Source organism: Manis pentadactyla, chromosome 16 (genome assembly GCF_030020395.1).
Source record: "Manis pentadactyla isolate mManPen7 chromosome 16, mManPen7.hap1, whole genome shotgun sequence".
Classification (NCBI taxonomy): Eukaryota; Metazoa; Chordata; class Mammalia; order Pholidota; family Manidae; genus Manis; species Manis pentadactyla.
This window is the reverse complement of record NC_080034.1, coordinates 62343918-62371701: the sequence shown is the minus strand read 5'-3', so window position 1 is coordinate 62371701 and position 27784 is coordinate 62343918. Positions and strand designations below refer to the sequence as shown.

The 27784-nt window shown below is 45.2% G+C and overlaps 1 protein-coding gene across 2 annotated transcripts in view; it reads left to right on the top strand.

Moving 5' to 3' along the window:
• Window positions 1-26333, top strand: part of LY86 (lymphocyte antigen 86) — a 58737-nt gene extending 32404 nt beyond the window's left edge. Inside the window, exons 4-6 of one of the 2 annotated variants that reach the window (XM_057493840.1) lie at window positions 1061-1189; window positions 20727-20779; window positions 25291-26333. In XM_057493840.1, the coding sequence (XP_057349823.1) occupies window positions 1061-1189; window positions 20727-20779; window positions 25291-25374 (266 nt within the window). In that variant the 3' untranslated portion in view covers window positions 25375-26333. The remainder of the gene's footprint in view (window positions 1-1060; window positions 1190-20726; window positions 20780-25290) is intronic. The other variant, XM_036921329.2, reaches the window with a different exon arrangement.
• Window positions 26334-27784: the final 1451 nt, after the last annotated feature.

The window sequence follows — 27784 nt, the reverse complement described above, 5'->3', positions numbered from 1 at the left end:
ACTAATGAATGTCCTTAAATCTTAACAAAGGTGAAGACATGTAGTATATTCTCCCAACACCCCAACCAATGAGCTAGAATGCTTTCTCATTGTTTATTTTTATAGTCATCATATTGCTATAGCTACCAGAGTATCTCCTTTCTAAAAGTTTTATCAAAACCAGAGCAGAAGGATTTAATAAACCTAGCATGTGGAATCATTCCAGAGAAATGGAGGAAACATTTGCAAAGGCCAAGAACTCTCATGCATCTTCATATTTCCAGAACCTTGTAAAATATCTGCATTCTATGCATCAGCTCAATAAATGCTTAAATGCTTTGGGGAAAGAAAGAGAGAAAGAGAAAGGGAGAGAGAGAAGGAAGGAAGGAAGGAAGGAAGGAAGGAAGGAAGGAAGGAAGGAAGGAAGGAAGGAAGGAAGGAAGGAAGGAAGGAAGGAAGGAAGGAAGGAAGGAAGGAAGGAAGGAAGGAAGGAAGGAAGGAAGGAAGGAAGGAAGGAAGGAAGGAAGAGAGGGAGGGAGGGAGGGAGGGAGGGAAGGAGGGAAGGAGGAAGGGATAGGGGGAGAATAAAAAGAGGAGTGGGTGGTATATAAAAGGGACAAAGAAAAAGGCGGGGAGAACTGGAAGTCAGCACTGCAGAGTGCTCGGAAGCTCCCTCTGTTACTCTGGTATGCTGTCTACCTAGCAGCAGGTGGGGTGGAGTATGCAGGCTTGACTACACCCTGCCGCTCTCAGAGGAGGCACATAAGACTATGTAGCTGAGAAGCTGCAGAAGCTGGACCTGCCACCATCAGCAACAGGGCAGGGAGCACAGTGAAGAAACTACCTTGCTCCAAACAGATAGCTTATGACAGGGCCACATTTCATACCCAGGGCTTCTGCCATAATTCCCTGTAGATTGCTTAACTTCTGCTTTACCAGTAAGAGAACAAAACTATTCCCCATACAGAGCAGAACTGTGGAAATAAAAAGTCCTTTGGCTCATGCTTTCATAAATGTGGAATGCTTGGATACACAGCAAAACCCCCACTAATAGTAAAACTGGGCTTCTTATTCCTTTTAGGAGAGGACATCAAAGAGCTGTTTCTTGACATAGCTCTGTTCTCTCAAGGATCATCCATTCTGAATTTCTCCTATCCCGTCTGTGAAGACGATCTACCCAAGTTTTCGTTCTGCGGAAGAAGGAAAGGGGGTAAGCTGTCCGTTTTGCTAACTGCTCGCTGAATCCAGAGGGAGATGAACAAAAGGTCACAGCCAAGGTCAGGACACTCAGGCCAGAGTCCTGGTTCCCCACCTCACCTCTGGACAAGCTGAGCCTTACTTATCAGCACGTGTCCCAGAGAATAACCCTAAGGCCCACCCCACAGGGCCTACCTTACAGTGCGAGTGTGAAAATCAAATGAAACGTGCATAGGAGGCACTTCACAAGCAAGATCGTTACAGGGCGTGGTGGCACCACATGAAAAGAGCTGGCCCACAAAGAACCAACAGCTTCTCCCAAATCCACTGAAAGTCAGAGTTTCCAGGTTTCTACTCAGCGATCTTAGTGACAAAGTCTCCTTGATAGAGCAATAAACCTGAAAAAGGAAAGCGAAGCCTTCTAACGTCACTGTTTCCCTGTGGTCTTTCCCATCTGAGTCATTGACTGATAGGGGCATTGGGTAGCTGGACCCAAGGTATGGACCCATAAGACCCATCATATTATCTCCTCCTTCTTCATTGAGGCTCTGAGATGCCTGCTTATTTAACTAAAACTTGCATCTGCCCTGAAATTCTTTCCGCAGAAGTTGCTCTCTTCCTCCGTCCCATTCCCGTGGAATAACCCCTAAATCCACACACCAACACCTGTTTATCTTTTCCTCATTCAAGAGAGCTAGAGTGAAAACACCCAACTGTGCTTTCTTCACAGTGGATCTGGAAAAAATTGGGGTCCTCTCTCCATAATAAGGGAAGCAGACATAGGAAGTTTGTGTAAGAAAACAGGGAATGTAAAGTTGCGTGGGCCCGATGAAGCTGGGTGCACTTCGCTGGGAGGTGCAGACGACAGGTCTCAGCTCAGCCCTCCCTCCTCACTCTCCTCTCTGCTCTGGGCAGTAGGGACACATACCTCTTCTGTAGCACTTTCCCTGTTGGCCTATAAGCATTTATTCCCACTTGTCATGGCCAGCACACTATGAGCTTTGGGGGTGGGGGATGGGGTGGTATCGTCTTCATATTTATTCCCAGAGTTTCAACATGCCTGATCCACAGGACTGCTAAATACAGCCCACATGCCACATACAGAAGCTGACATTAGTAAGCAGCGGACCCCGCACTGACCTAAGAGGTTCATATCTGGTCAGCCACTCAACTCCCTTCCTAGTGCAATCACATGACGCAGTAACATCAATGCTCTGACTTTACAGATGCAGAAACTGAGGCACAGAGAGATTTGGCAACTGGTGCCAAATCACAGAGAGGAACCCAGGGCTCAAGCCCAGGAAGGCTGGCTCCAGAGCCTGTAATCTCAGCTCCTTAGGAATGAATAAACCAAAGAAACAAGGGCCCTTGTCTTTCGGCCAGGAGTTTATTTAAGATGATCATGTATGACCTCTTTCTAGCCAGTGATGTGACTTTGTTTCAAACTGGGACATCCTTTTTCTTCCTCGGAAGCCTACCATGGGCTGACTAGTCAGTTTTCCTCCCTGAACCTACTGGAAGTATTTCCAGTGACTCAGGTTCATTCGTGTACTGAATCCTCAGCGTGGAGAACTCTTCATTAGCAGGTGGCCATGTAATCTTTTCTATCTGCCCTCAGCCACGCCTGTGCCCAGAGTCTCACCCCACGGCATCATTTTCTTCTTACCCCCTTCCCTTCCCCCCTTCCCCTTCCTTCAACACTAACGCTGTGCAAGTGCTTTGAGGAGCCTGAAGGTGAGCCGAGAATGGTTCCTGCATTCGAGAGCGTTCATGATGGCCGAGAGGAGAGGAGAGATTCCTAAAACACCTCTTCCAAGTCGCTATGCGTGGTGCGTGCCTTAAAGAGGTACAAACAAAGTGCCAAGGAGACTTGAGGCATGGAGTTGTAACCCAAGGGTTCCACCTGTTGGCACATGAACAATCTGAGGATTTCATTCAGAATTACTTTCCTGTTTGCAATAGTGTTATTTGAAAGCCTGTTACGGGCTTTTCAGCATCCTTTTATATATATACACACACACACACACACACACACACATATACATACATACAAACACACATGTATATACATATATATGATTATGTACATACACACATAACAAACATATGTATACATATGTGTATACACACACATATATAATTAAATGTAGTATAATAAAATTGGTGTTCTGCATGCATTCCTAATTTTATAGAATGTTTTGGAGGAACTCGAAGCATTTTGAGTTGATGATTAAATAATAACCACCAAGAAAGATTGAAAACTTCATAGGCTGCCATCTGCAGTCCTGTCTCCTATCTTTTGCTTATCTTTCCAATTTTTCCCCAAAATAAGTGTTTCTGAACCCAGATGTGGAAACAGGTGCACTTGGAAGTGCTACCAGTTCTTAGTAAGAAAGAGCGCATTCTGTGCTGTCCTTCATTCCTACTTCCTTCTATTTCCTGACTCAAGTCTCCCTAGCTGCTTCCTGAACCATAGAAATGGCCTCCTAACTGGTCTCCCTACCTCCCCAAAGCTACCGAGATCATCTTCTCAAATGCAGATCTGTTAATGTCACCTCCTTTCCCAAAAGACTCCCAGAGTTCCCATTTCTACCTAACAAAGCCCAAGTTCTTTAGTGACCAGAGTTCTCCACACATTTGACTCTAACCTGCTTCTTCAGCTATATCTTGCCCCATGGGTACCTTAAGCAACAGTTTCATTAAATAATTTGCCCATTTCTGACTACACTCTGTTTTAATACATATGGTATGGTTCAGATGGTCCCCTTAGCTTCTGATGCCTATTCCCCATTTGTCTTCCATCCAGACGTAACTCAGAATCCTTCTTTGAATGCCCAGCCAATGAACTGCTCCCTCTGGATGCTCCTAGAGCACCACTTTCTTATTTATCTCAGCCAGAACTGTATTCTAGTGTGTGTGTGTGTGTGTGTGTGTGTGTGTGTGTGTGTGTGTGTGTGTGTGTCCCTGGAAGGCAGGGATAGTTCTTGCTCCTCTTTGTCTCAGCAGACTTGGCAAAAAGATCCTGCCAGAGTAAAAATGCAATAAATAATTGTCTTTATTTTTAGATTGAATGCAAGTATACCAGCCCACCTTAAAAGTGACTATGTAATGACCCTTATGCATGCCACAGAGACACGGGCACATCAAATCCTAACAAACAGTAAATGATCTTGGTACTCCAAGTTTAAGAAAACCTGTTTTTTCCTCTGTGAACAGTTTTAATAGAATTAATGAAACAGAAGAGATGTTGTTCCCTCAAACAGAAGTGTCCAATTCAGTTTAGCAGCTCAAAAGGCTGGTGTTTACTTGATCCAAATGCTAGGCATCCCTGCAATCATTTTTTTGCTTTATTGCCATGGAGTTGATAACTGCATGGGCAGCTACACTTGGGGAATTGCCAGGAAATTTCATATAGTATGAAACAATCAGAAAAACGATACACAAATGCTACATGAACAAATAATTGTGTAAATTGTATAAGCCAGAGAAACCAAAATCTCAACTTCAGAGGTTTCCTTGGTGATTTAAATGTTATAATCCATTAAATGTTTTAATCCACCCACAGACCTACCACAGGAATGGTTCTATTGAAAAGAAGGGATTAATTCTAAGTCCAGAAGGGGAGAAGAGTGGCACCAAGGAGAACCAAAGTTAACCCAAACCCATGCGCCGGCTTCTGCTGACATATTAAGCAGGAAGCAGAGCCCCTCTGGGGTTTGCAGGTGCTTCTCAGAAGTGCAGTGAGAAAATGTGGCATCCACTGTGGGCAGTACATGATGACCAGTAGCAGTTGAGTTGTCTGATATACCATTTCCACGGCATTACCGTGCATTCCTGAGCAACTTGCACCGGCTAGTTATTCTCCAAGTCAGATAAAACCACAGGCTTAGTAACACTGTGTGAATAAAATGTTGTTTCCTTTTCTTCTGCATCTTCCTCAGCTAGCTCTAAGGCAAGAGTCATGGATTCAAAGACCAAATGATGTTCTTTGGCATTATCGTTTCTGGCGTGATTAGCAATCTGGGGGAAACAGCCTATATATCCAATTATAGGGGATTGATTAAATGGATCATTGTTCAGTCAAAGTTTCAATATGCTGTGCTTTTAAATGATGTTGTAGCAGGTTATTAAATTCCATGGAAATAGAAGAATATTGTTAAATGACCAGCTTGCTGTGAGAGTATTTACTAATGGATACTGTTTCTATTAAAATGTGTTTAAGTGTGTACACCAAAAGAACTCTGAAATAATATACAATTAAGTGCTAATAGTGGTTATCTCTAAATGATGGAACTACAGATCTTTATTTTTCTCTTTTTTGTAAATTTCTTTTGCTTTTATAATAAATTTACAAAGTTACTCTTTTAAACATTAGTTGATTATTGTACAAAAGAATAGAGAGGATGAGTTATCTCCCTATGTAAAGTAAATAAGAGTTTTTAAAAAGAATTATGACCATACTGAATATTCAAAGATACTGGGAGTTAGAAAGTTCTGAATCAAAGTGTTGCATAGAATGTCAAGGGATCATCATATACACTTCTGGTATTCTTTTCCTGGGATGCCCACTGCCCCTTCACCCAGCTGTGGGTTCCCTGAGAAGGAACCACTGCTCAGGGTAAAGGAAAGGGCCACTGCTCTACTTTCTACTTTGTTGACACTCCCATAGTTCCTCTCTCTTCTCTGGTGGCATTGGGTCATATCGATTAATTGCTTTACTTGATTCTGATGCTGTCAAATGGACACCAGTTCTTAAGAGTCAACTGGGATTAAACTGAATGGCCTTAATGACCACACCTAATTACCAACCCTAAGGAGGGAAGCTGGAGTAAACTTCCTTAACACTCAAGAACAGCAATGACAGGAGAACCTTCATGTGGTTACACAGCTTTGGTCTGGTTCACAATGACCAGCTGCCCTTACCTAGTGGATCTCAATTTTGGTTGCACATTAGTTAGATCTACACTGTTGTGTGTGGTGGCCACAAGTCACATGTGGCTACTCAGCCACGGAAACTATCTAAACTGAGCCATCTAAATTGAAATGTCCTGTAAGTATAAAGGACAGACTCGATTTCAAAGATTTTAATATGAAAAAAAATTAAAACCATTGCTATATTCATTGTGTGTTGAAATTATAATATTTGAGAAATCAGTTAAGTAAAATATATCATTCATATATTATTTATCAACAATAAAAGATTATTAGCATATTGTTAAACTTAATTTCACCTTCTTAAACATGGCTACTAAAAATATAAGTTATACATGCAACTGGGATTATATTTCTACTGGACAATGCTGCAGTATTATAATCTCCCTTTAACATTTTGAAGATCCTAACACCCCACATTCCAGACCAGTTAAATCAGAATCTCTGGGAGTAGGAGCCAGGCCAGGTGATTTCAACACTCAGCCAAGGTTAAAGTGTATTACCTCAGCCCAAGGCAGAGACAATACCAACTAGCATTGTCATTAGCCCTTAATGTGTGCCAGAAACCTTTGCAGGTATGTTAAGTATAATAACTAATTTATTGCTTACATCAGCCTTATGAAATGTAGAAACTACTGGTGAGGAAATTGAGTCCCAGAGAGGTTAGGTAACTTACCCGGATCACAAAGCCAGCAGCTGGTAGAACCGGGTTTCTCTCCAGTAAGTTGGGCTCCAGAGACTTGCTCTCAACTTGTCAGATACATACTCTCTTTGAACTTCAAGAAAACTCGGCCAGAGAAAATGTATAACTCATTTCAGATTGGAAAAATGGATTTAAAAGGCATGACCAAATTATAGGAATCAAATGATCATCTTTGGGCATAACCAGCCATTATAGAAGGCAGTGGTCCTCAATATGTGGTCCAGACCAGCAATATAAGTATCATCTAGGAAATTATTAGAAATGCACATTTCTGGTTCCCATCCAGACTTATTGAATTAGGAATTCTGGGGCTGGGACTTAGCACTTTGTATTTTAACAAGCCCTTTAGGTCACGGATAAGTAAACTTTTTCTGTAAAAGGCAAGACAGTAAATACCTTAGGCTTTGCAGGCCATGTGGCCATCTGGTTTCTGCAGCGTGAAAGCAGCTGTAGACAATATGGACATGAATGGGCATGACTGTGTGCCAGTAAAACTTTATTTATGCACACTGAAATGTAAATTTTGTAAATTTTTTTCATGTCACTAAATATTATTAGTCTTCCAATTTTTTTTTCTACCATTTAAAAATGCAAAAAAACATTCTTAGCTTGGGATTGCCCAAAAACAGGCCCTGGGGGGACTTCAGCCACAGACCATAGCTTGCCCTTCTGCTACGGATGGTTTTGTTGCACCCAAAAGTTTGAGAAGGAGTGCTATAGGGTAAATGCAAACTCAGGGCTCTTAACCAGAATTTCTGAGCATAGGTGCTTTCTGGCTGTCCTATGGTAAACACTGACCTAAGATCCACAATAAATTCAGATCCAGGTTACTGTGGAAAATGTAATAGCTTTCCTTTAACTATACTTTGCCAGTGCCAGCAAATTAGACTTGGGGCAAAGAAAAGGGATTTAACCCAAAGACTGATGAGAGAGGCTCCTGGCAGGGAAGTAAGAGCCAGAGAGCAGGACAGATAGGTTCCTCACCTCCCACAGCCATTTCCTATGGGATCGGAGGCCACCTTTCTGGAGGATTGTTGGAGCTCTCCGGTTCCTAGTTACTTCACCTATAAAATGGGCATAACCACAATTCTTTATTGGGTCACAGTGAAGACTAAATAAAAGAAAAAAAAAAGACGAATAGCATGCCTGGCACATTAGAAAGCATGCAGCAACCATGGCGATGCCTCTCTCTGCCTTCCTCCCCTCCCGGGACCTTGTGGCAGGGAGTGGGGCAACCTGAGCAACCCAACGGTGTTTCATGTACTCTCACCAGGGACTCCCATAGAAACGAGCCTGAGGTGAGGACTCTGGCTCTACCCAGCTCACTGGAAGCCGGCCTAACATTCCACAACCTGTCAGGTTCCCAGGATTTCCTGAAAGATGGCTCAAGAAATCTTTTCTTGCTTTCTGTTCTATTTTGTTCCCTTATCTCAGGTTAAGGTCAGCCCCTAAGGTTCTCATTTTCTGCCTCTGGTTTGCCTTTCTTCCAGAATAATGAGTAGCTGCAGGATGTTCACTCCCTTCCCAGAAACCTGACATCAGTCCATGGAGATGGCATTGTCCCTATGGCCCCAGCAAGACTATCCCTCAGTTGTCTGACAGTGACTCCTTCCAAAGTGTGGGTCTGTCAGTACCAGCCAGCACCGTGCATAAGATGCCCACAGCCCCTTCTAGCTTGGAAATGGGCAGAGTTCACTCCAGTTCCTTTCATTGTCTTCTGATTTCTCAGGAGTTCAACACACCTGCAGGTCCATTCTCAACAAAATGAGGTTCATTTTGTCCAACAAGTTTCCTAGAATTAGAATATGCTGTCTCAGGAAGAAGAGAGTGAAAAAGTAAGTGAAATAGAACAAAAAATTGATTACAGGGCTTACAGTTGGACATGAAACTAAAGTATCAATCTGGAAAGTAGGAGCAGGCTCCTTGGGGACACGTTCCACCCATACAAAAACTGGGGGTGAGGGGCTTGCTTAAAGGAACAGGGTGGCTCATGTGTGGCTGTCTAGACTATGTAATACAGGGCTAGTAGAAACAAGATTCACACCTGGAAATGAACCTGGAGATTTCAGCAAAGATCCAGATTAAGGCCATAAAATAAATAGAATGAACACATGATTTTCACTCTTGAAGATAAAAAATACATCAACTGTCAAACCTGAGTTTCCATGAGTTTCAGCCATGTAGGTCAACCCAGGCAGACCAGTTTCACAGCACTAAATAATAATGGACTTTCAAAAGTGATTTGTTTATTGTTTCATGGATTAACATGTGGATATTGTAAGCTCTTGATACCTGGGTATCCAACCTTTTACCAAAGACAACTGAAGTTAAAGTAAAGGCTTGGGGAAGTTAAATAAGTAAGTCGTATATGTGTGTGTGTGTGCGCATGTGTGTGTGTGTGTGTGTGTGTGTGTGTGTGTGTGTGTACACTGGGTATATATGATCATAAACCAGGAGACCTGTAAGTCAAGGGCTCTTCTTTGAGACCTGGACAGCTGTGATTGACATGGATGAAACACAATGAAAAGCTGAAAGGAATGTACGTAGTCATCTCAGAATACCAGAGACGTGCAGAAGGCAGCAATCTCCACAGGAACTGCTGTTGCCCAGGGCACCTGTCCCTGTATGTGTGCGCTAACCGCTTCCCAGTAGAAAAAAATCTATTATGAAATACATACAACAGATACTGATATTCTTCACTTCATGTACTACGTAAACTACAGAAAAAATGAGCTGTGGGCTTAACTTTAAATACATCTGGAAAACTCGTTATGAAGATAAATATTACAGTGACAACTTTTGCAAGCTGAAAAACCCTTTAATTGAGGAAATAATTGCTCCCTGGTTTATTTTTTGTGTAAATCTGAACTTTCCTACTTGAAGTGTTTGTCCAATGTGGGGAATACATCCTAATTAGATGAATTCCAATATATGACCAAGCAGATCTCCTGAGAACTGTATTTAAAGTCTGACATGATACTGCCCACAAGGCAGATACGAGGCCTGATGGCAGCTAAGGGAGTTTGCGATAATACTCGGTGATTTTACGGATATAAATAAGACAAAGGTGAAAGCATAGTGGGCACTTATGCTGGCTGCCTGTCTTCCCTCCTTTTCATTAGCTAGCATGTTTCTTACCTACCCATGTTCATTCCTCCAAAGTGCACCTGGCCCATCTCTGAGCATCATTAATTGCAGCATCTTCTCAATCACACTGCCTGTAACAATTCAAAATTCGGTTTTAACAGCTCTATCAAGACCAGCAATCAGATCTCAGCAGCTAGATTTCTATTGCCCTAGCCCTCTCTGTTTCTATATCCTCCTTTTCACATGTCTGTGAAAGGGAGGGAATTTGGAAATTGCCTAGATTTGGGGAAATTCCCACAAATGCCTTCTGCCAAGTGCCTCAAACCTGGCACTGCTTTAGTAGAAGACAGGGCAAAACCCCTTCCGGACGAGTGCTCCCTTGAAGAAGTTCCACTGTTAATCTATGCCAACACTCTGAGAGCCTCTCTAAAGCACACCCGCAGCCATGCACCCCTACCACGGGCCTCACTTTTCAACTACTTCACATTCACTTCACACACATTAACAAATGCAAGCCCCAGGAATGAGGACACTGATTCCTGCTGTAAGAATGGAGAATAAGCAGCTTTGTCAGAGGCTTCAATGCTAAAATATATCCTCTCTGGGGTGTCACCTCTGTGCTCCCTGTTTGCTCACCTTTGATTCCTGGGCTGTTTTAGACCCCCTGTTTCTACAAGCTCCTTTGCTTGGTGCTTTCTGCTCTGCTGGTCCCATACTTCATTCTCAGTCTCTCCCAATCCCAATTTCTGCTCCTGCCCTTCATCAACCACTGCTAATAATAGTCCACGTGGTGCAGTGGCTTAGATGGGAATATGTATATCTTGATTCCACCTCTCATGGATGAATCAATAGACCCATGGAGGGAGTGATGTTCCCTGCCCCCTGGGAAATGGCAGTTTCTCCTGCCATCATCATCCCCACTGTCATTTTGTAGCTGCAAGCAGCATGCTACCAAAACCAATATTATTCCCCAAGAATTGTCACCTGCCTGCCTCATCACACAGCTTCATCAGAGAGCAGCGGGCTTAGCTCAGTCCAGCGGTTCTCAAACTCCTTCGTACGTCAGCATCACTGGGAGGATTTGTTTGACCACTGATGGTCAGACCCACCCCCAATTTCCGATGCAGCACACATGGAGAAGAGTCTAAACTTTGCATTTCTTACAAGTCCCCCAGCAAGGCTGCTCCTGGTGTTGTGGCCATACTTTGAGAACCACTAGCCTGGTTATTGGATAAGCACAGGGTTTGGGAATAGATCTGCAGAGAGCTAGACCTTTGCTGCCACCTATGGTTACATGACTTCAGGCACAATGCTCATTGTCTTTGAGCCTCAGTTTCCTTACCTGTACAGTTAGGAAACTATGAGTGACTTTACGGGATTGTTATAAGGATAAATTGGTAAGATGAGGATAATATAAGCAAAGCCCTTAGGACAGAATTCAGCACATAGTGAACACTCAAGAAGTGATAAATGGTAGCTACTTCTTGCAGCTGGTTAAGGATTTCTCTAGCAAGGGCTCTGAGCCCCTGAAGTCATCAATCTCAGAGTGGAAGTCAGCATTTTAACAAGGCCTGGAGAGGCAGTAGAGCCTTGGAATCTTAGAATTTAAAGCCGTTTTTGCTCGGAGGTAGCAGGAACATGATTGTGGCCCTAGCTGTGCATTCTCTGGTGGCTGACATCCTTGCACCTCTGGGGAGGGGTCTGCATTTCCTCTGCATCTCTCATGGAATTGGAAGTTCAAAACGCCATTATCCTCAGTCTTCAGTCTTTCTTCTCTTCATGCGTATTCCTTGTCCGTGGTTCCAGCAGCTATAGGCCTGCTGCCCGAGATTACCGGGCCATTGCCATGGCTGCAAATTCATGGGGAAGCAACAAAAGAGTGGCTTATTACTGCACGAGCAGAAAACTCCCACTCTGGAGCTGCACAAAATAGGAGAAGCGATGATCACACTACAGAGGGTGCCAACGGTGACCAAGCAAAAGAGGAATTTTTCTTGCTAAAAAAAAGTGAAAGGAAACATATTGCCTATTAAGGAATCCTGTAGCCCGGGGAGCTTACCCCCTCCCATCCCCAATTCCAAGTCCATTTGTAAATGAGCCAATAATGTATTGAAACTGTCCTTCAACATCAGTCCATTCTTTATTTAAATTGAGCCCAGCGTATTGAGACTAATGAGCATTTTTAATTTTATAATACAAGCTCTTTTACAAAATCTAGCTCAATAACTCACCTTTTTGTGTAATGATCATTTCAAAGGAAGCAAATTAAGAAGTCCCAGCTCTCCATAACACTCCAAAACTCTGATCCCGTGGGTTGCTGGTATTTGCATTTTAACAAACATCCAGAGAGCTCTGATGTGCGTGGGCCCCAGAGACCTCCAATCTAAGAAAGGGCACCCTCTGCAATGTTTATTTCGTTATTTCTAGTCCTGTTGCTCTTTCCTGCAGCTGCCCCAGGTCCCTGGAGATCAATTCAATTTCTTCTCTTCTCATCCCTACCACCATCTTCTTCATTTCCATTTCTGGGACTCCAATCAGCCCACCAATTCACAAGTTGTATTTTGAGAATGACATTAAGTGTTTATCCACAGAAATCCAGAAAGAGGTTGGTAGGGAAAAAAAATTTAAATTTTCTTTCCCGTCTTATTGCCAGGAAGTTATGCATCTCTTGGAAGGAAACTGGGCAGCAAAGACAAGAAAGGTCTTGTAGGAGGAATAAAGTTGGAAACAAATCATTTCACCTTCTGGCCTCAATTTCTCATCAATAACTTAATAACCGGCACTGTCCAGTATAGTAGCCACTAGCCACATGTGGCAACTGAGCATCACCAAAAATGTGGGCAATTCAAAGTAAGATGTGCTCTAAGAATATACACCAAATTTTGAAGAATTTGTACAAAAATAACTATGAGAAAAAGAACTTAAAATATGCCTCATTAATACATTTTATATTAGTTACATATTAAATTATAATATTTTTAGTATTTGGGTTAAAAATCTACATATTAATTTCAGTTGTTTCTTTTTCCTTTTGTTCAAATGTGGCTACTAGAAAATTTTAAATTACATATGTGGCCCGCATTGTATTTCTCTTGCACAGTGCTAACCTAAAGCAGGTCCAGTATGTCAATCCCTAGTCACATGTGGCTATATAAATCATGTACATTTAAATTAAATTGAAAATTCATTTCATCAGTCACACTGGTCACATCCCAAGTTCTTAATAGCCACATGTGGCTAGCAGCTACCATATTTGGTGATGCATATATATACAGAACATTCCCATCTTTGCAAAATGTTCTATTGGACATAACTTACCTAGTAGTTTCTCTACTCTCCTAAATTCCTTTTTAACAGTCTTCTCTGAGTTACAGCATATGAATTCATGTTGGAATATTCACTCTCTAGCCCAGCTGTGGGCCCAAGGACTTCTGCTGAGATCTTAGATTATGCTGGTGTTATGGTTCTGAAGGGCCCTTTGTTGGGTGTATAATTCCAAACAAGTCCCCGCTTCTCAGGTCGATCACCCAATCACCTGGAGCCTCCTCTCTTCATCTAAGAGCTCTGTGTTAGTTTCCTCTTCTGCTGTAACAAATTACCACACAATTAGTAACTTGCAACAAAAATCTTTACTCTTACAGGTCTGGTTGTCTGTAGGACTGTATTGCTTCTGAAAGCTTTAGGGAGAATCCATATCCTTGACTTTTTGCCTTTCTAGAGGCTTCTGGCATCCTTGGCTTGTAGCCACACTGCCCCACTCTGCTCCCATCCTCACATCACTTTCTCCTTCTGATCTCCTGCCTCATTCTTACAAAGGCCCCGTGATTGCACTGGATTCACCCAGATAATCCAGGGTCATCTCCCCATCTCAAAATCTTTAATGTGATGGTGTCTGCAGAGCCCCTTTTGCCATGCAAAATGACATATTCACAGGTTCCAGGGATTAGGACATGGGCATCTTTGGGGGAAACAAGGGGGGCATTACTAGCCTGCACAACCCCCAAATAGAAAACCAATGCACTTGACCTCTGTACACCATGTGAAGAGGCCACATACTGTGTCTAATCCAAGGGAAACCCAAAGCTGTGTAGTTTTCAATGAAAATGCCTTCATGGAAGTCAGACAGTTCTCAGAACATCACAGATCACACCGCAGTGCTCATTTACCTGAGCTGAGATATGAGTTTCTTTCTCATGGGATCATATCATCACTCAGAAAAGGTTTGTTTTGCTGGGCCATTACTGCCACCCTTCCCCAGACCCCACAAAGCTCCCACCTCCCATGTCCCCTACTCAGAGGAGAAACTATCTGGCCAGAATTCAATGACACAATCCATGTGTAGGAGCCCTTCCTGGCAGAAAAAGAAGATGAGGTGGCGTGAGTCCTTTATAGCAGCTGGTCACTGAGAGAAGCCAGTGTGCTATTAGAAAAAGAAGAGTAGGGGTGATAAGCCCATGTCTCAGTCGCTGGAGAGGTGTTGGCAGCAGGGCCATGAACGAATAAGCCTCAGAAGGATTCTCATTCATTACTCTCATAAACAATCCACTGCAAGCACACAGTTGAAGGTGTTCAGATTGTAAATAACATTAAGTTTCTCTAGTAGTGAAAGGCCATAAAAAAAAGACCTCATAAGCCTGTTTGAGTGGAAGGAAAAGATAGCAAAGCAGTTAGCATAGCAAAGCTAAGATAGTTCATGTCATAAACCAAACTCTAATTAGGAATTCCAAAGCACAGTTGAGATTCTGAAAAGGACCACAGCTACGATTCCCAGAACACGCTGACCCTACAAATAGCCAGAGGGGCCAGAGATGTTTGGAAATAAAATTGAACATGCTCTAACTACTGAGCTCCCAGTAGCAACAGAAATAATCCTCCCAATGAAAGGGTCATCTGACATGCCAAGGAATCTCCCAGTTTGAAAATCCTGTTTATTAGAGAGCATTGTATTTATTACAGGTCGCACATGCCACATCAGGCCACTGTTCAGTGACAGCACCATGTGGTGCCCTGAATGAAGAAGGCTCAAACCCAGAGGCTGACTGTGCCCCTGTCCCCTCCTTCCTCTGCTCCCTTTTTTCTCAAACCTCAGGGCCAGCCACCCAGCCAGCTGCGGTCTTCACCTCCTTGTCCCTCTCTCCCAGCCCCTGTCTTTTCCAAAGTGTGTGGCTTGGAGCCTTCGCAGGGACAATCTAGGCATCCATTCTCTTCCCTGTTTGGTGCAAAAAGCAGAGAAGAGTTTCCAGGGGGTTCAGATGTAGCTCCTCGGCTGGGCGGCTCCAGCATCAGAAAGGGGCCCAAATACAGCAACCACCAAGTTTCCAGGCCCACCACCAGCTCATGTGTGGCCTTTGTACAAATTAGTAAACCGTGCACCTTCTGTGAGAAGACATTCTTAGTTTGGGGTCCCCCCAGCAAAGCTGGAGACAAGGACTTGGGGGGTAGTTTATTGGGGAGCAATGCTAGGAAGCAGGAGAGGGAGAGGAGCGAGGGGATTCAGGGCAGGAAGAAAGGCCAGGAAGTGACGTACGGGGTCGCTGGCTGCCAGTGCGGGGACCCTTGGGGAGCGGTGCTTGTGCCTCAGAAGGTCAGGTGGTTGTGGCATTTATGCCCAGGGTGCAGGCCTCCTCGGCGGAGCGTGGAGGGCTCCCCCCGGGGATAAAGTCCCTGTGTTTCCCAGTGGCCTTCCATGGGCTGCTGTGCAGCAGGGCAGTGTGGAGAGGTGACAGGCTCTTGACCTGGGACAATGTCAGAGGACAGGGCCACAGCTGCTTTTACAGCAGCTAAGACACCGGAAGTCCCTGCAGGCTGCCAGGCCTGGCCCAGGGGAGCTGGATTTCGGCCCTGCTCAGCCCTTGGCACTGTACATGGACATGCTGAGGATCACTTCTGAGATGGCATGGGCATGCTTCCAGCACTGAAGTCCTCTGCTGGCCTCCCCTCGGGGACCCACAAAGAATGCTCTAGAGAGTAGCAGGTAAAATGGCCCTGGAGATGGAGAAGCTGACAAAGTAGGACACACTGAAAAAATGTAAAAAAAATAAAAACCAGGCCTGGGCTTAGCCTACAGCTACCTACCCACACTGCCCAGAATCCTCTGAAACCTTGACAGAACCTTGAGGCTTTCGGCCCCAAGGGCATTCCATCTACAGTCACACCACCCTGTGCACTTCTGAGTGTCCTACTGACCCCTCCGCAGTTCATTATTAATTTAAATGAGCTCAGTGCCCGGTGGGGGTGGGGGTGGGGGGCAGCAGACACTCTCATACCTCCCAGGGTTGGAGACTGAAGAAGGCAGAGCACAGTAGCTCAGGGCGACTCCTGGGTCTTGCCCACGGCCAGGTTCACGACTCTTTAGGGAAATGCCCACAGGCAGGGCGAGGAAAGAAGACAGTGTTCAGAGCTCCTGGAAATGCAGTCAGGCACTTGCTCCCTCTCACTCCCAAGGTGAGGCTCCTGGTCTGCCTGGAACATTCTCCCTGCCTCTCCCACCACTGTGAGGCCACTGCCCTTAGGAACCACTATAGGGGGGCTTCCCAGGCCCCCACTCACTGGAGGGAGGGTAAGGGCTGTGTCCTCCTCCCCTGGGGTCCCCCACTGACCCAGCAGTTAGGAAAGGGGCTCAAAGCCTAGTAAATGAATAAGTGGCATTTTTTAAAATCTTTGTTCTGAGTACACTAATTGGCCTATTTATGATAAATTATAACTCTAAGTATGTTTACATTGTCAGGCACCCTGTTATAATTACAATATAATGCTTAAATATTGATGACACTCTCGTGATAAACTTGGAAGACTGGAGGGAATTCCACTAAGATACTACCAAGGGCTAGGCAATGGCTCACATGCTGCCTACAGAGCCCACGCGCTGAGCCAGCACTTCCAGGCCAGCATCTGGGCTGGTTGTTGAGAACAAAAGACTAGGAAGCAGGATACAGCCCCGAGCCTCATGTCAGTCTAATCTGAAGCCCTTTGGGACCTTTTATTTCCACAATTTAAAAATCCATTTCCTCTCTAAAAAGACACTGTGTGCTAACCACACCAGAGATCTGGGTCAAAAAAGAAAAAAAAACTGATTAGCACAAATGACTTCATGGATTCAGAACGAGGGAGGTGAATTTCTTTAATCCACACCTATTAAAAACTGATCAAGATTTCACATGAAGGCAAGGAAGAACTGGGTACAAATATACTGTGGCTTTTTTATAGGAGTGTGAGAATGTTAATTAGAGGAGTCTCAGAATCGGAGAGCATCTGAAAAAGAAAGGAGTGAGGACTTAATTATAGACATTGTTTCATCAGGTTAAAAAAAACCCCACAGCTTCATGAGTTACTTGCAGCAGTTCTCAGCAACTCCATGGGCCCCCAGAAAAGCTCCAGTTGAAACTGTAAAGTGTAAGAAGAGACTGATGTAATGAAAATCTCCCAGCCAGTATAACAGAATGTTAGATATCCTTTTCACGGTGTTCTTCAGAGAGCTGCACTCATCCGTTTTTTAAAGCAGAAATTTTTTTTTTAATGCATGGACAGAATTTAGCAGTTGTTGGCCCTGCAAAAAAGGCTCCAAGGCCCAGTTTCAGTGCATTCCTTAGCACCCAAGGGAGCCTTGCTTCCTTTACTCTTCTTGCATTAGTGAATAACACACAATTAATCATGACTGTGTCTGCCCTTACCAAGAAGCCCACTCTCCTCAGGGACTAAGTGCAAGTTCTCTAGTCCTTGCAGTGCCCTGCAGAGGATGTGCTCATGCAATACCCATATATTGCACCCTGTTGTATGTCAGACTCTGTGCAGTGTGTGGGGAACTAAGCAAATACAGTATAGAATCCAGGCTGGTGAAGGAAACAGCCTGCAAACAAATGATTACAATTCTGAGTGGCCAGTGACTCAAATGGTTCACATAATATTCTTGTCTACTATTGCATCCAGCATCGAGAATAGTGCCTGGCCTGTACTGGATGGATGCCCAGCAGTGAGGACTGGTAAATGAGTATATTAATGGCAAACACCTATGGAGTCCTTACCATGTGCCAGATTCTATTGTAAGAGTTTCACATGTATTAACTCATTTGACTCTATAACTTGGATATTATTATTACTCCCATTTCCTCTTTCAGAAACTGAGGTACAGAAAGGTTAGGTGATTTGCCCAATTAGTAGGAAGAAGAGGCAAGATTCAAGTCCAGCCTGGACAGTCTGATGCAAGAGTCTGTGCCCTTAGCCACTTTGCTTGTAATAGGCTAAGTGCATGGTGCTGGGCAATCACAGAGAAGGCACTCAGCACCATCTGAGGAGCGAGGCAAGATTCCAACGTTCCATGCTGACGTGAGTGGCCCACCCAGCACCACGATATCTTGGCGCTTGACCTCCTTGCTTCCAACGACCTTTCCCATTATTCCACCTCAGCCACTGTCTTCCAGTCAATCCTGCATGTTGTCAGCACCAGTAAATGCACTTCTGAAATCTGATTGTCCAGCAAGCCTTCACCATACCCTTCCAGCTCACCTATTCTAAACCTTGATTGCAATGATGGAAACTCCATTCAACCGACTTCACCAGGGTTTTTCTTAGCAGTCAGCCCCTTCTGCCTTCATTTTCTTCCTTCCCTCCTTAGGTTCCATGGTCTATTAGTATAAGCTTTCCCCTGCATCTATCCCCACAGCCTTGCTTTCTCCTTATCATTCTTGTCCTGCAAAACTCCTACTCATCCATCTACTCACTTGTATGCTTGCACCAGAGCTACTGAATGTTGCTGAGAAACTACACATCTGGGCCACAAATCTCAAAAAAAAAAAGCTCTCTACACTGCCTAGCAGTCCTTCTGTTCTTCAAATAAATGTCTTCCCTACTGTCCATGATGACTGTTAGAAAACAGGTAACCAGACAGGAGCCCTGCTGGTCCACTGGCCCATCTGCAAATACATCTGCATCTGAACCCATTCAGCTCTGTTTTCTCTCCTACAAATATGTGAGCAACCTTTCTGCTCCTATCAAAGGCAGATCCACCCCTCCCGTCTTCCTAAACACTTCATTCCTTCAGTCATACCTGGTCTTCTGCATCTTCTCTCTCTTTCTACAAGATCATTCCCTTCAGATGACAAATACGGTGCAGTATCTTCTGACTGAAGTAAAGAAACAAACCACTCTTAGCTCCATGTCTTCCTCCAGTTTTCATTCATTTTCTCTTCTTCTTTACTTCCTCACCTCCATGTCACTCTTCAACCCACCCCTATACGGCATTTGCTCTCACTTCTCCAAAGTCCAAGTCAATGTCACCAAATGACACCTGTGTTGTCAAATTCATTCTACATTTCTGTCCTTACCCTACACAGACTTCAGCAGCATTCAAAACAGTTGCTCAAACTCATCTTCCGGCTTCTTCGATGCCGCACTCTCTGGCGACCCTCCACTCCACAGTCATTCCTTCTTAGTCTCCTTGGCTGGCTTCTCCTCCTCTGCCCAACTTCCAAGGGTTGAGGGCCTCACGAGTGGCCTTGGCACTTTCCCCTTCTCTGCCTTATTAGTTCTATCCTCTAGGAGGTACAGAAAGGTTAGGTGATTTGCCCAATAAGTAGGAAGAAGAGGCAAGATGCAAGCCTGTCCCAATGGCTTTATCACCATCTACAGATTAATGACTCCACCATTCACGGTGCTCTCTCTAACCTCCTCCCCAAAATTCCAGATTCATGTATCCAGCTGCTCCCAAGAACTCTTAATAACCACCCCCCAGAAATAGAGCTCTTTAATCACCCATCCTCCCCAAACATCTTCCTCCCCAGGCTCCCCAATCCCAATAAATGGCATCCCCACCTACCCAAATGCCCAGGCCAAGGCCCTCCCTTGCCCTCACTCCGCATATGCCACTCATCAGTGAGCCCTGTCTCCCCGCAGAGCCGTGGTTCCATTCATCTTTCTCCACCTCCACCGTCACCATGACCCACCAGCCCGTCGCTCACCTTGGTCCCTGAGCAGCCTCCACCTCGGTGTCCCCACACAGCAGAATGACCTCTTGAAAACATAACCTGGGTATTCCCACTTGGCCTAGGTACCTTTCCCCTCCCCATGTCCTCAGCATCCTGGAGTATCTGTCTCCCTCTCCCTTTCTAATCTCTTCTCAACAAACACAGGCCCTTTTATTCACTAGGCTTCGGTAAAACCATACCCCTTCTCTCCTTCCAACTGCCCAAACTCTGTCCCTCGCAGGGCTTTGTCTTTGTTCTGATGCCCGAAGTGCTCTGACCCCAGCTCTCTGAACGGTGGCCCCCCATTCTCCTCTCTCAGGACTTAGTTCAAATATCACCTCCAGAGAGACATGTTCCCTGACCAGCCCTATCAAACATGACATATCCCAGGGCATAATTATAGCGAATTTAGTGAGTGCTTTCCAGACACTGTTGGGCTTCACACTGATTAACTCTTTCATTCCTCACAGCTCGACAATGTGGGAACTGTTGCTGTCATTATTATACCCATTTTACAAAGAAGAAACTGAGCCCAAGGAGATGACCGTCCAAGGTCAAACAGTCATCTGGGGTCATCTCAAGATTTAACCCCGCACAGCCCAACTCTGGCCTGGCCTCTTACCCATCGCACCACCTGCCTCTCTCACCTGACCTGAATGTCTCCTTCTAGCCCTATTTACAATCTAGAAACTGCCTGGCTTAGTTATTTATGCATTGTCAGTGTCCCCATTAGAATATAAGCAACCTTTGGACAGAGACTTTTTTTTCATCACTGGATCCCCAGTGCAAAGTGAGCACAGATAATATGAGCAAATCATTTTTGTTTTAAATGATTGAATAACATGATTTAAATTGTGTTTATTTTTCAGAGCAAATTTATTATGCTGGCCCTATCAATAATCCTGGATTTGAAGTTCTCACGGTAAGATTTGGATTTTCTGTTTTGTTTTTCTACTTAAATACTGTATCAAGCAGTTTCTTGAAGAAAGAGAAGGTGAGAAGGAGGGGGAGGAAGATAAGAAGAGGGGGGAGAAGGGAAGAGGGGGTGGAAGAGGAGGGAATTGAACAGTTGAAACCTTTCCCATTGGCCAACACTAAGAAAGCCCTTTCTCAGTAAGGCCGTTTCCGCATAGTGGGGGTCAGATAGCTAGGCAGGCATGAGCGGGTCCCACCCTGTCCTGGACAAGGTCCTCCCCCTGTCTATCCACTCATGGTGGAACACCCCCAAATCCCCTCCTGTTTATGGGTCTCTCTCCTGCCTTACCAGGGCCAAACAAGATGTTAGAGAGCTCAACTGGGCTTCCACACCACCCACACAGGTTGGCCACAGACACACTAAGACCCAGGAGGTGTCTTATATAAGACCCAGAGTTACCTCACGGTTCATCATACCACTGCAATGATGTTATAAATGTGCATTGCAGTGGTGTCCACCACCTGCACCAAGAGTTTCTCTCGGGTGCTTATGGGTAAGTGCCTGAGCACCAGGAAGAAGGTTATATAACCTGAAATGTCAATCAACACTTCAATTAAATGAGGTAAGATGCAGGGAGGGACTTTTCACCACTTTAAAAACCAACCCTAACCCTAAAACCCTCTGGTTTCCAGGCAGACCGCTTTCCACCCATCTCAAGAGTATGCTTTCACTTTGCTTAATAAACTTTTGCCACTAAGACTGATCCTAAATCTGTCTCTTGATTGAATTATTTACTTTGCAAGGACAAGGATGGAGAAAACACAACACACTCAACTGGTAACATTAGGTACTTATAAATGCCTTGACACACCAGTTTTGCCACTAAGGTATTTAATATTTTATGTCCTGTCAGACCCTCAGAGATCCTCTGGGCAGATACCTCCTGCTGAGGGGGATGCCCGTGTCAGTCCCGTGGGACCACTGGGCTGGGGACTCCATGTGGCTACAGCTGCTGCAGCACTTGAGGCTGTCATGTGCTACACAGGAGCCTGTCATTAGCACTCCTAAGACTGCCTGTTCAGAGGAAGGAAGAAACACAACCATGAAGGAGGAAAGGTGCCCAGTTAGAGGCCTTGCACTATTATTACTCACGGGCTGCCACCAAGGAAATAAAATGCCTGCATGCTGAGCAAGACTCACAGTTGAGAGTAGTTTTCCACTAATTCCATTTTGTGCAAAACAATGTGACTTTATGAAATGGCTGAGATGAAATAGCTCTGATACAAGCAATACATTTCCAATATGCTACTACTGAGGGAATCTTACAGAACAATAAATATACAATAATTACAATTTTTTGATTTTCAACTTCATATTTGCAGTCCTCCAAAACCTGTATATGGCTCTGTATGGAGAATTCTTTCTCCGTGAAGAATGTAACTGCTTCATTTCTCTTGTATGTTTCCTGTCTGTACTAGCCTCCGGCTCTTAGTTCAAAGCCATTCTATTTCTGTGCCATCTCTGACTTTCACTAGTGTTGTTCTTGCAGTTGGGAAGTTTCCAGTCTAACCTTCCCCCACTGGGGCTCTTCCCCAGACTTTTCTCTGCCACCTTTTCAGTACTGTCTGAGAATTTTGCAAATTCTCTTCACTTCGAGGATGTGAGACTTAAATTCCCCCAGATAGATTTTTCTTTAAAGCTTTGCTATTTGATTTAGTTTTCTTTCCCCATTTTCCTTTTCAATCCCCCACTGGAGATTGGCTTAAAATTTGCGTAAAATTGATTTTCATTTTGCAATATTGGCTTAAAAAAAAAGAAACCCTTAGTAATTGCTATGAAATAGAGGGGGAAAGAATTTCTTAGTGTCATAGAATCCCTTTGGAAGAAACGTTACCAGTGATGTAAAAAGGTTTATTGCAATTCTGTAGAACACCTGGGTGGGTGCAGTATCTATGTTCTTTGACCAATGATGGTGCTCAACAATGTTGCCCAGCAAGAGGACACAGACAGTGGGCCTGGCCTAATGGCTTAACCATCAACCGAATCCCTTTGCCTGACCCTCCTACCTATTTCCCTTCTGAGGCTTGGGCCTAAGAAGCAGAAACCTGGCCAGTCCTGACTGTGCCCCTGATACCTGGCCAGACTTGACAAGGGACATAAGCCAAGTAGGACACATGTGGCCTGTCACGTATGCAGCAGAAGTAGCTAGAGGCCTTAATCCCAACACAGGCTCCCATGCTGGCCGAGGACCAGCTGCAGCCAGCCCAGGATACCCTGGCGGAGAGCCAGCTAAGCAAGGCCCAGAGATTTTGTTTCCTAATATGGGACAGAGACAGTGCAAAGCTTTCTGGTTTTCAAAGATCTACCCAGATCCCCTCCTCCCACCAAATACCCTAGAGATGGGCTCTGTACTAATTCCATCTCTGCTTGGCTGAAAGCTTTTCCACTCAGCAGTCAATCTTCGGTGTCTTGGTATTGTTTTCTTTTTAGTGCAGCCAGTCCCTTGGCCCAGATTAAAGTTCTGCCCGGAAGGCCGGCATCTGTCTCTGACTGCTGCTTTCTGAATTAGAACTGAGGGATCCTTTAGGCTTCCAAAGCACATGGACCAAAACTCATAGGTATAGCCTGCCAATGATACAACTACGAATTCCTAACTCACAGATTCAAGGCTCTCCTCAAAAGCAGAAAGGTCGCTGTTCTGCCCATCGCCCCCTCCGGCCTCTGCTGGCTGCCTGGCATGCCCCTCCATCTGCCTCCTGACACCACAGTTGCCTAAATACTCTCGCCTCTTAAACCAAAGTATATATACCTTGTAATTCATCATCTAGAACACCCTCCTTCAAACACTACATCTTTTCTTAGGCTTATAAAGCAACAATGAAAAATTCATTTGATTTTCAAAAATTTTGTAGGGTGTGTGCTTAAATGCCCATGGACAAGAAAAGAAAAGTAGATGATGAAGATGAAACACAATCAAATGCAAATTTGAGCTGGTTTTTACTCAATAATCAACTCTAACTCTTTTACTGCTTTGGTTAAATTCCTAATACTGCTTCTGAAATCACAGCTGCTCGACCTTTGAGCAGTCGGACTACTGGGAGCCTAGAAGGTCACAGATGCTCAGGCTGAAGGGCGCCCTAGGTCTCTACTCAATCCTCAACCGAGATTCCAGAGCAGAACCAGGCTTTCCCCAGGACAGTCGTCAGGGTTGGGGAACGTGCTCCCTCCTAGACCTCTGCTAATTGCTAGAAAGTTGTTCTAACAAAAACTTTCTCATGCAACTTGGATCCAGTGGACTCATTTACTCCTCCCCTCCACCTTATACAGATTAAACCCCTTTCCTTCAGCTGACAGGCACTTCCAAGATGTGCCAGGCCTCTCTTGCCTACCCTTCCCTCGTGGGCCCTTCGCCTTACTTACCACTACCTCCTGCCACCCAGAGCTTTCTTCTCCAGAGTGGACAGTCTACAGACACCACCATGTGGCCCGCAGGGGCTGGGGCAGGGCCTCAGCAGTGAACCAAACAGGTGTGGCTCCACCTTTGGGTTCTCTGCAATTCTGCGTACGTCCAGCTAGCAGCCACTAACCACGAACCAAGGGAGTCCTCAGTAGAGCATTTTGATTGTGTGAAGTTGAATTTTGCTCACCCAGAGGCCTTCTCCATATCAGCAAACAACACATCACCCTTCCATTGCCCATGCCAGAGCCTTTGGCATCACCCTAACCTTCTCTTTCTCTCCCACCCACATGGCTTTCCTCAGCAAATCAAATTGACTCTTACTTCAAATTCCATCCAGGATCCACCCCCTCCTCAGCTCTACCATCTGCTGCAAGCCATGTCCGGCTCTCACTGGGACTGGGTGTGCTGCAGTTGCCCCCATTGGCCCCTACCTGGTCTTCCTGCTGTCACCCCCTCCCCCACAGTGTCTTTTCAAATGCAGCCAGAGGAATCCTATCAGAATGTCCATCAGATCAGGCCACTCTTGGGGAAAATGCACTCATGACCTGCATTCCTTTCGGGGTGGAGGCCAACGTCCCCACCATGGCCTGCCAGGCAGTCCCAACCTCATCTCCTCTGTCCCCTTCTGTGGCTCTCACTCCCTACAGCCCCACAGGTCTCCTCACTGTTCCTCAGAATTGGGAGCACCAGGCCCCAGAGCAGCATGGAGTGTTCCCCACCTCCTTCGGGTCTTTGCCCAAAGCTCACCTTCTCCACAGGGCCTACCTTGACCACCCTACTTAAAACTGCAAGCTGGCACTAGCCCACCCCGTCCATGCCCCTCCTTGCTTGCGCTTTCCCAGAGCATCAGCACGTGACACAGCAGACAGCAGTAATCATCACATGCGCTGTCTGCCCCTCCCAGAGCACCTGGAAGCTCCACAGAGTGGGTGTGGCTTATCTCTTTCTACCCAGTGTCTACAACATGCCAGCACCTAACAGGTGCTCAAAAACTACTGTTGAACAATTGATCGTTCTGTGAGCCCCACACCTCATGCTTTCCTCATGTCCCTTTCAGGGAGAATACCAGGTTTTGCTGCAACTGTACAATGGAAACCATTCCACTGTGGCTTGTGCCAATGCCACCATCATTTGCTCCTGAGTGGCTCCAAGTGCAGCTGGCCCTTCAAGCTGAACGTGCTGGGTAAGAAGAGCCAGTCAATGACAGACAGAGGCTCACCGAAGGTGCAGGTGCTGATTTTAGCTCCAGGACCAGATGTCCCCAGACCCCACCAATGTAATGAAGCCCCTGAAAGTCTCTGCCTCTAAGGAGCATTCTTGTGGACACTAAGCAGTCTTGAAGGTCCATCTTTCTCCTCTAACTGGTCACCTCACACCAGACTCACCTGCTTTCAGCTCCATAGGAGCACTTCCCCAGTTCCCCAGAAGAAAGCAAGCTGGCCCACAGCTGTTCCTCATGGTCTGTTCAAAAAATCTTCACACAATACTGTAGTTATAACACAATTTCCTCCAGACAGTGCCAGGTGCTGCTGCAGTGCAAGTAGTTCTGAGAGATCCAGGAGGGTGATGGGCTGGCTAAAATTAGAGCGATGGGAAAATGGGCCATTCCTTCTCCTGGGCAAGGCCCATACCCTTGGGTCTTGAGGGCTGAGAAGCTGCTGAAGCCTTACAAAGAGTGGCATCAAAATCTCACCTGACTGACCCAGGAATTCCACTTCTAGGAATTTACCCTAAGAATGCAGCAGCCCAGTTTGAAAAAGACAGATGCACCCCTATGTTTATCACAGCACTATTTACAATAGCCAAGAAATGGAAGCAACCTAAGTGTCCATCAGTAGATGAATGGATAAAGAAGATGTGGTACATATACACAATGGAATATTATTCAGCCATAAGAAGAAAAAAATCCTACAATTTGCAACAGCATGGATGGAGCTAGAGGGTATTATGCTCAGTGAAATAAGCCAGGCAGAGAAAGACAAGTATCAAATAATTTCACTCATCTGTGGAGTATTAAGAACAAAGAAAAAAACTGAAAGAACAAAACAGCAGCAGACTCACAGAACCCAAGAATGGACTAACAGTTACCAAAGGGAAAGGGACTGAGAAGGATGGGTGGGAAGGGATGGATAAGGGCGGGGGAAAAGAAAGGGGGCATTACGATTAGCATGTGTAATATGGGGGAGGGGCTGTGCAACACAGAGAAGACAAGTAGTGATTCTACAGCATCTTACTACACTGATGGACAGTGACTGTAATGGGGTTTGTGGGGGGGGGCTTGGTGAAGGGGGGAGCCTAGTAAACATAATGTTCTTCATGTAATTATAGATTAATGATACAAAAAAAAAAAATCTCGCCTGACCAAACCTCACTATATCTTCATCCCCAAAGGCATGGCTGTCCCTGGTTGCAGCATATGCTGCCTCGATTGATGCACTTACTATTCACTCAGTAAATAACTGCAGAACGCTTACGTACTAGTACTCAGGATATTCCAGGGAGCAAAACAAGACACTGTCCCTGCCCTCATGTAACTCACTTCCCCCTGAAACATTGAACAGCCATGTGCTGACCAGAGGACACATTCATTCACATACAGGAACACCATCTTTATTGCTCTTTGTAAATAAGTGGGTTGCCTGCATGTGTCACACCCCTTGTGGCAGCCCGGTCTTCTCCTGTCCTGGGACTCTCAGAATTGCATGGAGGGCTCTGCAGCCCTTTTGCCATCCTGCACCCTTCTCCCCACTCTTCTCCTTCCCTGTCCCTGGGCCCTCCTTACTGAGGGGCTGGAGACAGGTGACTGGGCTGACTTTATCATTTGTAGGTCTTCCATATTCATGAAATTGCCACTATGATTAGAGATTAAAAGAGGAAAAAATCCATAGTTTAAAAATGTTTGTTGCTATTAATTACCATTTGTACATAACTCAACTACCTGGAATAGCATGCTGGTGAATCAAAACTTTAAAACCAGCATCTGAGGTTTTCTAGGTTATGGTGAGACAAAATTACAGCAGTATCCTCACCTACACCCACAAATTCTTGAGAGAAAACACAGGCAGTAGCCATGCCAGGTTCTGGAACATTCCTCTGAACAACACATGGGGGGGTAAGGCTGTTACTTTCCCAAGCAGCGAACTGAATTTCTGATCCTTCTCCATTCCCTCTAGTGAGAAATTCCCCTGCTCCCTTTTCAGCAAACATTCTTATGTCTTTTAGGGGCCGTGGGTAAGTTCTGAGTGTTCACGTGTTCCAACAGCTCAGGCAGCTGTCACAGCCTCCCACAGGCAGGAGCAAGATTCCCCTGGGAAATGAGCTCGCCTTTCGCTGTTCTGCAACTCAGCTGTTCCCTTTCCTATTCTTCATCCTTGTCTTAAAATTCACTGAGAGAGAGAGAGAGAGAGAGAGAGAGTGTGTGTGTGTGTGCGCACGTGCACGCGCACACAAGGCAGGGAGAGAGAGATTGTTGCAGAGGCTACCATTTCGGGTGAAGCAGGGTCTCCCATAAACAGGGCTAGCTGTAACTGAGCACACATGAGACACAGTGG